Genomic DNA, 15105 nt, shown 5'->3' with positions numbered 1-15105 from the left:
GAAAAATGCTCACCACTCATCCCCGGAAATTCTAATGTGGCTTCCAGGTACATGTGCCCAGCACAGTGATTTTTTTCTAAACTATTTTTTTGCTGAAAATCACTGGAGGCCCCCAAGTTCAGAACTTGCGCCGCTAGGGAGTAATGTGCGCCAGCGCGGAGCTATACAGAAGGAAGAAGTGCTTGAGGATCAGGTTTGCACACAAAGAATTAAAGCACCATGAATGCACGTGACCACAGAAGGCTGAAGCCAATGTCTTAAATTTGAGATAATGAGGCTCAAACACTAAAATCTTAACCTATTCGTTATCCAGTGGACAGCCCTTCCACTTAAAAATGTGTGCATATAAAAGAACATTCTATTACATATTTTATGACCTCTCGGTAACTAGACACAACGTTCTTTCACATTTATTCCCGTCCTCTGGCTGGCGATTTTGAGTGCATCAGTGAGCGGTCTCCCCAGGTGAGTTATTCTCTCCTCCTTAGAATCAGAGTATCTTATCATTATTGGCTCTGCTTCCTGAAACCATCTGCCTGCTAAAAGTGTTGTGGCATATGTGTATCTTAAAATTGAAATCAACATGCTCTGATAACCTTTTAATAATACCATGTCACCACTCCATCATGCAATGAACTGGAGGGTTATGATCTGTCTATGCTTCAACCGAATTAGTTACATGGAACACACCAGTTATCACCTCACATGTCAAATAAAGGGATGATTAATGGAAAGAAGTGTATTTCCAAGATGGTCATTATAGTTTTTAAAAGGAAACACTGATTTTCTAAATAACTTTTAAAAATAAAACATTAAAGTCATTAACAAAGGAAAGTGAAAAGGCAAAACACCAGGGACAATTATTTTTTTCTTTTCTTTGAGGCAAAGAGTAAACCATGCCTTACCTGTGCCTTAGCTTCCCTCTCGCTTCAAATTCAAAGGGAAGCTCTTCACCCGTGAGGACTTCCCGCCACTCGCTAACACTGTGAGCGTCGTCAAGAAAGGTTCCATTCCCTTCTGGAACCACCCCTGGGCTCCCGCTGTGAGACAGTGCAGCCCTGGAACCAAATCAGACAATACCAGCTAGTCCCCCTTTCTCTCCACCTCCCTCTCACACAGAGCTCAGGGCTGGAAGCAGAAACCCTCCCAGAACGCAACTCACAGACAGAACGCCACATAACCTGGCTGCAAAATAGGACCTAGAAGGTCAGTAACTCAAGTTATCTCCATGATCGATCACAACTTCATGACCGAAACTCTAGAAACAGCTAAAAGCTATCACTGCTTAGTCACTTGCCACCAGCAGCAGAGTCTGGTACACGGAGGGTGATGTAAACTAGTCATGACTTTTAACAGTGGTATTTATTTAAGTGACTATCTAGAGCTTAACAGACCTGAATTGTTTTTAAAAAACAAAGATGTCTCCTCTAGAGCATTCTCATACTTGGTGGAGGTGGGAGAAATACGGTCTCAAATCAGATGATTCTGTTACTCATTTCATACACTTTATTACCTAAACTGGAAAGATCAGCCTGCATTTGGAAAGTTGAGCCAAGGTCTAAGCAGGCAGAAATTTGTCAGAGAACGTTCTCACTTGGCCTAGGTAGACTCTCATTTGTTCTCCTAACTCCACCCAGTTCCATCTGGACTCAAGTGCGTTTTAGGTTTGGAAGATAATTCGGGGTGGGGGGGGGAGGGGATATGAGAGGTGTTTTCAAGCCCTTCTGGAAGAAGAATGGGCAAAACATTTGGCTTAATAACCATATACAGCTTGTTTTAAAAGGGGGAGTAGAATGGGGACCGAGGAGAAAGGGTGGAATGACTTTTGTTTCACATCCTTAATTTGCTCAACTTTTACTTTAAAAACAAATGGATACCAGGATCAAGATCACAATTTGGATACTTCAGACTCAAGACCTACTTCTCTGACTACAGACTCTACATAGAACCAGAACCTCCAACATAAACCTCAGCAAGACAGGAAGCTATTGATTCAAATACAATCAATCCCAAGAGCCTCAGGGAGGCCCCACCTTACTCTGCTGGGCTGGTACATAGGAGCCTTTGGTGGTAGAGATGGCTTTAGGTGACAGATTCAGTGTTCCTTACCTGGTGGGCGTGGTAGTCAGGGTGGCAAACCACAAAGTGCAGCCCGTGTGATTCCTCAGAGCAAAAGGGACGAATGGCTGCCGGCGTTTTGGGGCCTTCATCTCTGCTGTGAGCAAACAGAAGGCCGTCAGCATGTGCCCTGGTCTGTGTGGCAGAGACCCTCCCCATACCTGGAGACAGTGCCCAAAATTGGCTCTGTGCAAAGGAGCTGAAGGTGGAGAGGAAAAACAGGAACCACCACAGGTGTGTGGACAGGCCAAGTGGGATGTCTCCATGTATTCTGCCGCCTGCTACGAGATGACTCGGTCCCCCTGACAACTGACTGTGATGTGTCACGACTCTCACCCCACAATTCTCCCGCAACTCTTATGGGCCTTATCTCAGAAAAGGGCATCAGACCTAATACGGCTGGCATCAACAAAGAAAGAGAAATGGACCCCCACTACTCCCAAGAAATACAGTCTAAATGGACAACCTAAATTGAGGCAAGATAGATCACGTGTACTTGTATCACTCTGTCCAAAACACTGGTACTTTAAGGAAGCCTCCTTTTATATAAGAGTTACACTTGAGTCATATTATACATATTATAACAAAATGAAAACATTCTTTCCTATTCTCTTACATAAATAGTTGTGGGTTTTCCTCCCTGGAAGATCAAAAATATACTACCCCAAAGCTATTTACATAAAATTTTTAGCTCATTTTTTCCCACAGGTATCACCACCATCTGCTATCAGGCGGGGACTACGGAGACTACAAGAGGAGCGCAAAATATGATTTCCTTCACAAAACAGCTTCTCATCAGGGAAACTGGAAAGAAACACCGATCAATACAAGACTGTAAGTAATCAAATTTTAGGGAGAGTTTGACCTGACTCTAAACACTGCAAGCAGTCAGAGGGGAGGCTGAGGAAGGCTCTCCGGTGCCCAGGCTGCCCAGGGGGCTGCCTGGGGACCCGCCCGCCGCAGAGGCCCCAGGCTCCTTCCAGGGTCTGCATTTCCTCTACTGGCCACACAGAGAAAGAGGGAGATGGCAGCAGGAACCACCAAGGAAGCAGCAACCCAGCGCCGGGAGCCTCCTGGCTGACGTGCTCAACGACACCACATGCCCCACCAAGAGAAAAGGGCGAGGCCCAGCCTTACTGTGTGTCTGGCTTTAAAGCACAAAGACAGCCCGAGAAAGACCGGCACCCAAATGGTCTGCAGCTGTGGAGAAAATGACATCTAGAGGTGACTGCAATCGCCAACTAAGAACGCTATAGCAATTCAATTCGTCTTCCAGGACCGCATGTTTCCTGCCAGTGAAACGAAGAAGGCAAATTGCACCAGGGCCTGCCTCTCCCACTCCTCGAGAACAGCACAGGGCAATATGATAAGTCAGCGTCATGTCTTTCAAAAAGTAATCACATTTTTGTTTTCCCTTTGTAGCTTCTAAAGTTTTCAGAAGTTAGTGCTCTGAACACTGCACAACAAGCCACCTCAGGTTAAGGCAAGTTCTGTTTTGGTAAGAACAACAGCTCAGGGGTGTCTAGATAAATGAGTAGTCTCCAGCGTGTTCCCACAATTTTGTGATTAGCTTTTAGAGACACCCCAAATACCTATAATCTCTGCCTAGAATATGCCCATTTCTCATCCCAATGGCCTCACTTAGTTTCCAAGGTTTGCTTTAAAAAAAAAAATTAGTGTTCATCAAGTTGAAAATTAAGGAGTAGCTGTGAGGCTGCGGACAAGAGCAGAGGGGGAGTAAAAAATTTAAGAGCTGTCAGCAGGGTAAACGGTGCTCACTGTGGCACCTTGAAAGGCACCTCCCTCTCCCTAAGCGAGAGAGCTGCTCTGCTTTATTACAGGAGATAAAGGGCCCAGGAGGAAAAGAAGCCAGATGTGCTTTCATATCCCACTGTGAGCCAGACTCAAAGTTTCCATTTGCAAATTAGATTTAAAAAGAACAGGTGGCAAACGGCTTTGATCACATTGTAACACAGAATAAAGTGCTAGGAATCCATATAAAGACATTCACGAGTGTATTGCTTTGGAATTAAGTAGCCTGGGTAGGCACACTGCTAAGGTCCCCAAGCTTCTTGTGTGGATTACACATACCAGCAGAGACCTCAGCAACCTGCCTCTCTGAGGATAAAAATACACGGAGTGCTCACAAATCCAAACTCAACACCAGGGGACAGATCTGACATCTTCCACACTAGGGTCCAAATCAACTGTGTACCTGCCTTGGGCACAGCACCAGAGAATAAAATCCCCAAGTCTGGACTTCCCTGGTGGCGCAGTGGTTAAGAATCCGCCTGCCAACGCAGGGGACATGGGTTCGAGCCCTGGTCCGGGAAGATCCCACATGCCACGGAGCAACTAAGCCCCTGTGCCACAACTGCTGAGCCTGCGAGCCACAACTACTGAGCCCACGTGCCACAACTACTGAAGCCCCTGCGCCTAGAGCCCATGCTCCGCAACAAGAGAAGCCACCGCAGTGAGAAGCCCGCGCACCACAACAAGGAGTAGCCCCCGCTCGCCGCAACTAGAGAAAAGCCCGCACACAACAACGAAGACCCAATACAGTCAAAAATAAATTAATTGGGCTTCCCTGGTGGTGCAGTGGTTGAGAGTCCACCTGCCGATGCGGGGGACACGGGTTCGTGCCCCTGTCCAGGAGGATCCCACATGCCGCGGAGCAGCTGGGCCCGTGAGCCATGGCCGCTGAGCCTGTGCGTCCGGAGCCTGTGCTCCGCAACGGGAGAGGCCACAACAGTGAGAGGCCCGCATACCGCAAAAAAAAAAAAAAAAAAAAAAATAATTAATTATTAATTAATAATAATAAAAAAACTTAAAAAAAAAAGAACTCCCCAAGTCCACCAAAGAGAACAGTATTCATTGGTGGCCTCAGAAAACCTCCTCTAATGACCACACCTAATTGGTTCATAGGCTGAAAGAACCCCAAGCTCCTCATGTCCAAGTTCAGCTTAAATGGCTCCACCTGAGGAATGTCTGCCCCTGCGGATTTGCTTCCCAGGGCAATGTGGCCATTATAAACAGTGCGGGTTCTTATGCTATGTAAGCAGCTCAGACTATCAGAAAGGACCTGGCTTGTAAATCATGAGAAATAGATTAAAGTCCCAGGTCTGCTACTAGCCAGTCATGTGAATGGAGGCAAGTTACTTAGTCTCTCTGAGCTTCTGTCCCCATGCTAAAAAGCAATAATGCTTCGCTTAGCCTGAAAGATGAAATAACAGATATAGAAAAGCTGAGAAGTATAAATCCATGGATCCTGGGCCTTGTGAGCCCTCCCCATGAACACCCATCCTGGTAAAACCTTTCAGAAAAAAACCATAATACTGCCCCCACACATTAATATCCCTGCTCTGAACTCCTAGTAGAGGAAGCTCAAAAGGCCCTTTTTACAAAATATACCATGACCCGGGATCTGGTGGTGTTAGCCAAGCATAAACATAAATCATTCAAATTAAACTGCACTCCTTCAAACAAATGAAGAACTGAACATCTTGGGATTCTAATTCCTGATGTTTATGATGTTTTCCTCTCGTATTTACTTACCAGTCAAATTCTCAAGGAACCTTAAAGGATCAGAGATACAAACAAAGAACATTCTCTTTTCTACCTCCTAAGAGCCTCAATTCATTTCTAAAGAAATTAAGATTTGTGTCTAAGTAATTATTTACTGGAAATTTTTTTCTTAGCTCTATTCCTGATCTTTATAGCTCCTATTCCACCAGCCCCTTGCATTACCATAAGAATAACATTCACTGAGTAATCTATAAACAAAGACTTGTAGCACTGCTTGATGGAGGATGGTTTTCTTCCATTCATTTGCTTTTCAGTGTGAGACATCACCTCTAACTGACATTGGATGTTTCTGCATCATTCACTGTGAAGTTGATTCCATTTCCAGTAAGGGTTAAAGCAGATGGAAGAGACAGAATAAGAATCAGCACATCACTTCCTTCTGATATAAGATGCCACTTTGTCCATTAGTTGGAAATGATCTTTCCTGTTACTAAAGCAAAGTGTTCACAACTGGGTATACCCCCATTCAGGTCCCATATTCACAGAAAATCGATGTACAAGGCAGTTCTTAAAACAGGAAAATAAAGCAAGCCCTCGCTTGGCTATACTGTACCTCTAGCATAGATCTGGTGCTCTAGGTTAGTCAGACTGGCTGTACTCCTAGTTCTAAGGTAGACAAGGGGGAGGCCTGGTAGACAGGAGAGACAATGTTAGAGCGTAAGAATCAATATAGTGAAAAAGAAGACTCATCTCCAAAACATAAGCACAAATAGAGTACATTACAAAAATAGCAAGCATCATGCACTTACAGGCTCATTCCTTTAGTGACTACTAAGAGCTAAGGAGGTACTTGACAAGGTGAGCAAGACGGTTTTTATGCTGGCTTTTAATGTGGAGGCTGTGCTAACAGAGCATGCTCCTTCTTTTCACAATCGGGGAAAGAAAATGTACTCACAGTCACTTGAACAGAATGACAAGCCTTTTGAGGATTTTTAATTTAAAGCATGTATGTTCTCACATGGCATAGAAAAGTTACCAAGAGCAATCAGTACAGATTTTAGTGGGAGTTGCTCCATTCCAAATGGAAAAGGCAGTAGCAGTAGAATGCTAATCCCCCCCGGGTCTCAAAAATTCAAGGGAAGGAATCAGTCTGTGTTCCAAGTTTCAACAACCTCTTCTGAGGAGTTATCTCATGGTATTATTTATATTATACATTAAACATAGAAGCTTTTAGAATTTTTTTTTTTTGGTATTTCCACAAAATGTCCTTGAATACAAAACTAATGAACTAATAATTAAGGTGCCATACCATCCAGGTGTACTTGCAGAATCTCAGCCCTTCCTGAACAAAGCCAATAATTATGTCAAAAATGAGGCCATTATTTTCTTTCCCCTGCTAAAGGAACAGCAAGAAATCAGCAGCTCCCTTAGGCTGAATTTCATATTAAGAACCTCTAAGTCAAGGGCTCATTTTGAAGCTGGCCTGAATAAAATACACAAATTTGGGGGGAATGTGACTAAATATTCTTAAATAAGAGCTGAAGGTTTGTGATCAGTTCAACAAGATTCAAACCTCCTGGCTTTCAAAACGAATGCCCAACAATTATTTTAGTAGGCCTAGGAAGAGAATACAATCCCATCTGCTATTCTACCATCCAAGAATTCTTAATAAGTAAAGAGGTTTGGAAATTTAGGTATGTTCGTGTATGCCTAATAAAAAAGATATATTACACCTTTATAAGCCTAAGTAACCATAAAGATCTGTAAGTAAATAAAAATCCAGATTTAATTTAGCAGGCATTTAACATAGATAAGGTAGCTTATTAACTATAAAAAAAAGAGGAGATGTTAAAATAAAGAGGGAGGGGAGCGGTGGGAGAGCGACAAAAGAAAGCTCCTTCATCAGAATCCTGAAGATTCGGCCTTCCTAGTGTTTGCACTGAGTCTGGATTTAAGATCCCTCTGCATGAATAATGTTTTCAGAAACAAATTCTCTAGGACACATTACATATTACAAAGATTATTCAGAGTCTTCTGGGTAGACTACGTTACATTCTCTTGACACACAAATTGGGAAGGTTAGAGGAGGAGCCAGAATTGAAGCTGATGATATCTGAAAAGCCCTGGCTCCTAAGCAATGGCCTTGAGACTCAGAAGCAACAGCCTGGGAATAGAGAGCAAGCAGAGCTGACGTGTCCTTGTCCCTCCTCCGAGAAGTACAAGGCAGATAGAAAGTCCATTTATACACCCTGAGGAGAGACTAACCAAATACTTCGTACACTAAGAAAATCCATCTTCCCATGACACGTTTGCAGACCAGATGGAACAGTTAAGTATTCATGAACTATGTGAAGTCCAGCCAAAACTCCCCAAAGAAACCACACTGAAAGAACTGGGGCTGAGTTGAATTTGGATGACAATGGCTTGTGGAACAACTAAGGACCACGCAGTTGGCCATCACAATCTCCCCAGCTCTGAGGAAATCAGAGCTCCATGGCGAAGCATTAAATAAGGAAAGAAAACATTGTTAACAGAGAACACACTGACTCCTCTTTCTTCAAGAGGCTGGGTATTCAATTCTCTTCTACTTTATAGTACAGGGCCCCCCTTTAAATACTTGCTTCCACGTGGGAGCCTGCCCTCCCTCTCTTCAAGAATATATCCAACCTCTCTGTCTCTAGATTTAGAAAACTGAAAAGATGTTCTTAAAGATCCAGACCAAAAGTCCAATCAATTAAAATGTTCTGATGAGTAAAAAACAAACTGACCAATGGCCACTCCTGATGCATCTCCAGGTGCCCCAGTTCACGTTGCCACATGACCAGAACTTAGGAATTGCATACTGCAGGTCCTTCCTCTCCCGCAATGGTGAAATTAGAGCTCATATTAAGAGTTCAGCGTTTTGTGCCAGAAAAAACGTCCCTTCCAAAGACTAAAACAGAACTACAGAAGACAGAATTTCCTGTAGGTTTTTCCATAGAAAATGATGGTTCTATTGGAATTTCTCAATGAAACATGGCTCTGTAGGTCAAAGGTGATTTAGTCAAACATTTGTAGAGAAAAATCTTACTTTGTCCAAAGCATGGAGGATCCACTGAAGAGCCCATCCAGTCTTCTGATGTGGTTGAATCTATTTCCTTGTCCTGTTTACAGTAATCTGCCATCCACGATTCCTTGGTACTTATATATTGATCTAGAAAAAAGTCCCCAAAGATAATTAAGAACAGAAGTAGAAAGGATTGGGTGTTCAAGTCAGATGACTTCAATTCAGCAAAACAAGCTTTAATCGAATGTCTGACTAAATGCTAGGCACCACACTAGATTCTGAGAAAGCTGGTCCCCTGAAGAACCTCATATTCCACTGGAAGAAATTAACATTAACAAAACAACCATCATCAAAAAACTATCCCACAATGTGAAAGGAGCTAAAACAAAGATACAAATAAAATGCTATGGGAGCGCATAACAGGGGAAGATTTATTCTGCTTTGGCAGAAGTGGAAGAATACACACCAAAGCACATGGCAATCTTCAGAGAGGTAAGGACCTTTGTTCGGGGTCTTGAAGAATAGGTAGGGTTACCAATAGGGTTAGGGACACAGGGAAATTCCAGGCAGAGAGAACAGCATATGCAAAGACTTCAAGACATGAAAGTACATGGCACATTTAGGGAACACTGAATACTTCGGTGTGACTTGGTACAACATACTGGGGTATAGGGACATAGCAAAGAAGTCTAGAAAAGAGGACAACTTGCTTTGTGAAGGGCATGCCATGCCACGCTAAGGGGCAGGGTTTGGAGACAGAAAGACCAGTTGGGAGGCTATTTAAAAAACCACCAAACTCAGGAGGCTGAAATCCAGCTGACAACTGTCCAGGAGTGGTTTTACTTTTTTGAGAGAAGAATTATAACGGGAAGAGCAAAATAATTACACATCACACTTGGATAAAGACCTTTTATACTAATTAAAGCACTACATTTTTAATTTATTTTTTAAATTAATTTTTATTGGAGTATAGTTGCTTTACAATGTTGTGTTAGTTTCTACTATACAGCAAAGTGAATCAGCTATACGTATACACACATCTCCTCTTTTTTGGGATTCCTTCCCACTCAGCCATAAAAAGGAATGAAATTGGGTCATTTATAAGTACTACACTTTTTTTTTTTTTTTTGGCGGTACGCGGGCCTCTCACTGCTGTGGCCTCTCCCGTCGCGGAACACAGGCTCCGGACGCGCAGGCTCAGCGGCCATGGCTCACGGGCCCAGCCGCTCTGCAGCATGTGGGATCCTCCCGGACCGGGGCACGAACCCGTGTCCCCTGCATCGGCAGGCGGACTCTCAACCACTGCGCCACCAGGGAAGCCCAAGTACTATACTTTTGAAAACAAGAATGGTTAGTTTCTGTTTTTCAGCTCCAATATTTAGCTACAGAAATGATATTTATTTAAACACTAAGAGGTCACAGCAATGTTTCTGGGTTTCAGCACAGTTTTAGGAATAAGGAATTAAAGCTTTAAAAAAAAAAGTTTTGCCACTGATAAGAATGCTTTTTGGAAGATATTTTTAATTAGACATTTTTAATTAGATACTCATCAGAAATATCAATAGAACTCTTATGAGGTTAGCTCTCGTTTACTGTAGCTTTTCAAAGAAGAGTCCCAAACTTTATCTAAACTTCCAGATGAACAGATTATATAAGAAATAACATGGGGACCAAAATAATATGGAAGAATCATGAAATCAATTTACTATTACGTTGGTGAAATTAATGAAATGGGTAAAGGTAAAACAGTGGTTTTAAAATCTGGGGATCAATAAACTTACAGTCTCATTTCACTATACATTCTCTCCATCCTAGTCGGACATGGAATAAGCCAATGAATATTCTCTATGAGCCTCAACCCAACACATACACTGAAGAAAGTCCACAGATTTTCAATATAGTATGCCCTCCATATCTGTGGGTTTTGCAGCGGATACAGAGGGCCAACTGTATTCATTGTACTAGGCCATTTTATTACAAGGAACTTGAGCATCCACAGATTTGGGTGGGGGGTGGGTGAGGGGTATGGGGTGTGGTGCTGGAACCAATCCCTTTGGATACTGAGGCACAACTGTAGTATGTGTTATCTATCACTCAGAGATAACTACCGTGTTACAAAAAATCAGATCCTGTGGATCAGTAACTCAAAGAGTTGAGTATAGTTTTCATGGTGAAAGTAGGCACTACCTGACTATATGATGATGTTACTCTTCTTTTGATATAAAGACAAGTATAGAGACAAGATTCTGACACACTACATCGAATCCAGGAATGTACATTTCAGTGTTGTCAAAGAAACTTTCAGAACACACACCATTAGCTTGGCAACCCTTTAACTCAGTGATTTTCAGAGTTAGGTCAACATGCTACTTGATGGGAAACAGCACAAGCAACCTACCCTGCTACAGACAATCAAAATAATACCTTTTAAGAATTATTCTGTGAACAGTCTGAGAGAAATGAATCTAAACTCACTTCTAGGACATTTAATAAGTCCCAGTGACCAAGCATCATGGGGAGAAAGTTCGTCATGGACATGAATGTTTCCCATGTAGTCTAAGCTCTTGCTTGATCACTGAGAGGATTAATATGGGATGCCACCTCCAGAGCTATGGGTTGAGAAGCAATATGAGGCCAGGTTAGGGTTTATCAGGGAAGCAGCCATGATGAGTAAACTGTCTGGTACGGGCCCAAGTATTTGCTAAACCAGGATTAACAGTCTTCCAGACAAGGGACATACGCACAGAAAGGTACCAATGTTCTAAAGACAGCTTTCCACTCACCAATTAGTACAGAGGTGATATTGATATCCAAACGGTGTTTGGCCTTGACTTCCAGCTTCAGCCGAGGAGGATGGAGACGACTAGCTGCCTGTTGTTGCCAGGATACAGAGCACGGCCAGGGCTCAATAAATGGCTCCCAGCCTAAAAGAACACAGGAAATAAGACATCTGCTCAGCAGATATCAAGAGTTTACAGGGGAACACCATTCACAAATGCTCAGCAAGGACATACTATAGCTAATAGCTTTCTATTTCCAACTTGATTTCACAATGGAAACACCATCTTTAGCTGCAGGTCACCTTACAAATGTCTGTGCTGTCTCAAGGACATGAGTACAAGAGCACACATGCACCCCAACCATGGTCTCCCAGAGGTGGGAGGAAGGAAGGCAGGGGGTATGTGCCCTCTTCTATTTAAGAGCAGGCAGGACCTGTTTTTGATATATTCAAGTAGAAAAAAGTGTCTCAGACTCAGGTTGGAAAAATAGTGTCAGCGGCTGAAGTAACTATTAAATTTGATTACCCTTACATCAAGAACCCATTGGCTGAATAAATTGGTATACTTGAAATTCATTAACTTAAATTTTTCCAAATTTTTATTTTAAAACGTGTCATATGTACAAAAGTTATATATAAACAACATATATGTATGGTTTAAAGAATAAAATCACTGCAAACACTCACGTACTCACTATTCAGCTTAACAGAAAATTATATGTGCCTTTGGAGCCCCTGAGTACCACTGCCCACCAAACCTCTTCCACCCGACTCCAAGTAACCATTAGCTTGAATTTTTTTTTTTTTTTGCGGTACGTGGGCCTCTCACTGTCGTCGCCTCTCCCATTGCAGAGCACAGGCTCCGGACGCGCAGGCTCAGCGGCCATGGCTCACGGGTCCAGCCGCTCCACGGCATGTGGGACCCTCCCAGACCGGGGCACGAACCCGTGTCCCCTGCATCGGCAGGCAGTCTCTCAACCACTGCGCCACCAGGGAAGCCCTAGCTTGAATTTTTAATCATTTCCTTGCTCTTTATACTTTTATCACCTATGTATACATTTCTTAAGAATACAGTTTGTCCTGTTAGGGATCTTCACATAAACAGAATCCAACAGTGTGTATTCTTTCTTTCTTTCTTTCTTTATTTGGCTGTGTCGGGTCCTAGTTGCAGCACGCGGGATCTTTGTTGCGTTGCCCCGCAGCATGTAGGATCTTAGTTCCCCGACTAGGGATCGAACCCGCATCCCCTGCATTGGAAGGGGGATTCTTAACCACTGGACCACCAGGGAAGTCCCTGTGTGTATTCTTTGGCAAGTTTCTATTTTTGCTCAATAGCATTCTTTAAGATTCACTCACATTGATGCCATGTAGCTGTGGTACATTATCTTCACCACTGAACTGTAATCCACTTATGAACATACCACAGTTTATTTATCTATTCTACTGCTAAGAGACATTTCACTTGATTCCAGTTCTGCCGCTATTAGGAAGACCACTCTGGAAGCAGTCTTGTACTTGTTCCCTAGTACTCATAGACAGGAGATTCTCTAGGGTACAGGTCTAGAAGAAGTATATTGAAGGATTGCCGAGTATGCTTCTAAGTCATGTCAAACTGTTTTCCAAAGTGGTTGTCCCAATTTACAATTCTGACCGCAGGAAATAAGAGTTCTAGGGCTCATATCTTCACCATACTTAGTAGTGTCACACTTCCCTTTTGCCAGTCCATTGGGTGAGAAAAATGGTATCTCACTGTAGTTTTAAAGACAACTTTTCAGGGCCAGTTAATTTTTTAACAGTTTTCTAAATACACTCCATCAGCCATAGATGAGGCGATTTACCAATACAAATCTAATCTAACATGTAAGCGTAATGTCGGTACATTCATCTCCTCACCCCATTTAGCACTAATGACCTGAGTGCGTTCATGCAACTTTAAAAGTAAGCAATATTTGCTCTGGGAAAATAAATGATTCTCAAAAAAATAGCTACCACATGCCCTGTAAAACTTTCTCTTAACTAGCGAGGCTTGGGCCATTATTCTCAAGTTAAACATTTTGAACAATTAGGAAATAAGAGTGTTGCCTTTAAGTGAATCCAGATCAGAGAGGGGAGAATGTTAACTAACATATAAAATCGAATGTGACACGTACTCTAGAATAATCAGCAGCAGCACAACACACTGGAAGCTTAACTTTTTCCAATGACATCAAGGGAGCAACCCCTCTTCGACACAACTTGGTTTACTCCACCCACACCTACGAAGAACTCTCTTAAGGCAAAGAATGTCGCAGCTCAAACTATTCAGCCCTGATAGAGGATGGCTCCTGAATGTCCATCTGTATAGGCCCTTACCTTGGTCTTTCCAATGGAAGGAAAGAAACCTGAAAATACCTTGTAGTATATCCAAGTTTATGTCTCTGGAAGAACAGCCTGCCCTGATCAACTGTGTCCTACACTAGGGAGTAGGTACGGCAGGTTATACTTGTCACTGACTCAGTACTCTTCTAACGAGACAAACAAGTCCAATAGGGAGTGAGGAGGCCTGAAGTTTAAAATGCTTATGGGCTTAAATCTCACTTGAAACTTAGCTACTATCAAGGCCAGACAAATGATCCTTCACAATTGAGCAGTTTCATGTTCTGAAATGAGCTAAACTCCAGGATGAAAAGGAATTAACTGCCAAAACTTCTTTTTAAAGAATTCAGTTGTGACTTATCAAATATATTCTTAGAAATATGAAAAATCTGTACCTTTTGTGCTTGTGCAGTCACTTATTTTTCATCTTTCCCTGTCCTATCCCACCCCTTTGCCTCATGTAGGATTTATGTAGAAATAGGCCCAGGCAAATGTCGAAGTGTATTTTTTAAATCCCATGATAATTATACTGACCTGAAAGAGCACGGTTATAATAATCTCCAGAAAGGGTGAAGTGGGCATAGCCTTCAGGGCTAGTTCTTACATGCTGCAGAAAATTCACACCTGCAATGAAAGCAAATCTTATTGCAGTGGCGGGGCGGGAACAACCAAAACTTTCTTTTGCTGACAAATTATATAGAAGAGATGTTAGAAAAACAAACACATAGATACAGAGAACAGAGTAGTGGTTACCAGAGGGGAAGGGACAGGGGCGAGAGCAGGGGTGATCAACTGTATGGTGATGGATAGAAGCTAAATTTTTGGTAGTGAGCACATGGTAATGTATGCAGAAATGGAAATATAATACTGTACACAAGAAGCTTATATAACGTTATAAACTGACGTTACCTTAATAAAAATAAAACAAAGAGATGTTAGTTACAGCTACCACTGATGATCTTATAGGAGAACACACAGATGTATCAAAATTTGATATTTTGTTCATCATGGGTTTTTTTAAATAAATTCTGATTTTTAAAAATACTCCATTAAAATATCATTTATCTTAATTACTGAGTTTTATGGTACCCCTTTAAATGTTGTGAATGAGGTAAATGCCTCATTTGCCTCCCCACCAATCCCGGCCCCAGCATCCAGGTGTATCTCAAGCCTGTGGGAACATTAAAAAACATATTTCTACCTGAATATCTGAAAAGAAGGTAGAGTAATGAGAACAGTCATGCCTTCATAAATATTAGCTCAAAATTTCAAGAGTACCGTA

The 15105-nt window shown here is 42.4% G+C and overlaps 1 protein-coding gene across 4 annotated transcripts in view; it reads right to left on the bottom strand.

Annotated features, from left to right (window-relative positions):
• VPS13D (vacuolar protein sorting 13 homolog D) overlaps positions 1 to 15105 on the bottom strand; it is a 246835-nt gene that overhangs the window by 150023 nt on the left and 81707 nt on the right. For 2 of the 4 annotated variants that reach the window (XM_082615825.1, XM_082615827.1), the window contains 5 exons: positions 14358 to 14447; positions 11473 to 11613; positions 8714 to 8836; positions 2110 to 2215; positions 906 to 1058 (listed from right to left, as the gene is read on the bottom strand). In XM_082615825.1, coding sequence (XP_082471951.1) covers positions 906 to 1058; positions 2110 to 2215; positions 8714 to 8836; positions 11473 to 11613; positions 14358 to 14447 — 613 coding nt within the window. Of the gene's footprint in view, positions 1 to 905; positions 1059 to 2109; positions 2216 to 6256; positions 6332 to 8713; positions 8837 to 11472; positions 11614 to 14357; positions 14448 to 15105 lie in introns of all 4 variants that reach the window. The other 2 variants (XM_082615828.1, XM_082615826.1) reach the window with 2 other exon arrangements.

The sequence above is a fragment of the Mesoplodon mirus genome, assembly GCF_964341445.2.
Source record: "Mesoplodon mirus genome assembly, chromosome: 3".
Taxonomy (NCBI): Eukaryota; Metazoa; Chordata; class Mammalia; order Artiodactyla; family Ziphiidae; genus Mesoplodon; species Mesoplodon mirus.
The sequence above is the reverse complement of the archived record's forward strand: the minus strand, read 5'-3'. Positions and strand labels throughout refer to the sequence as shown.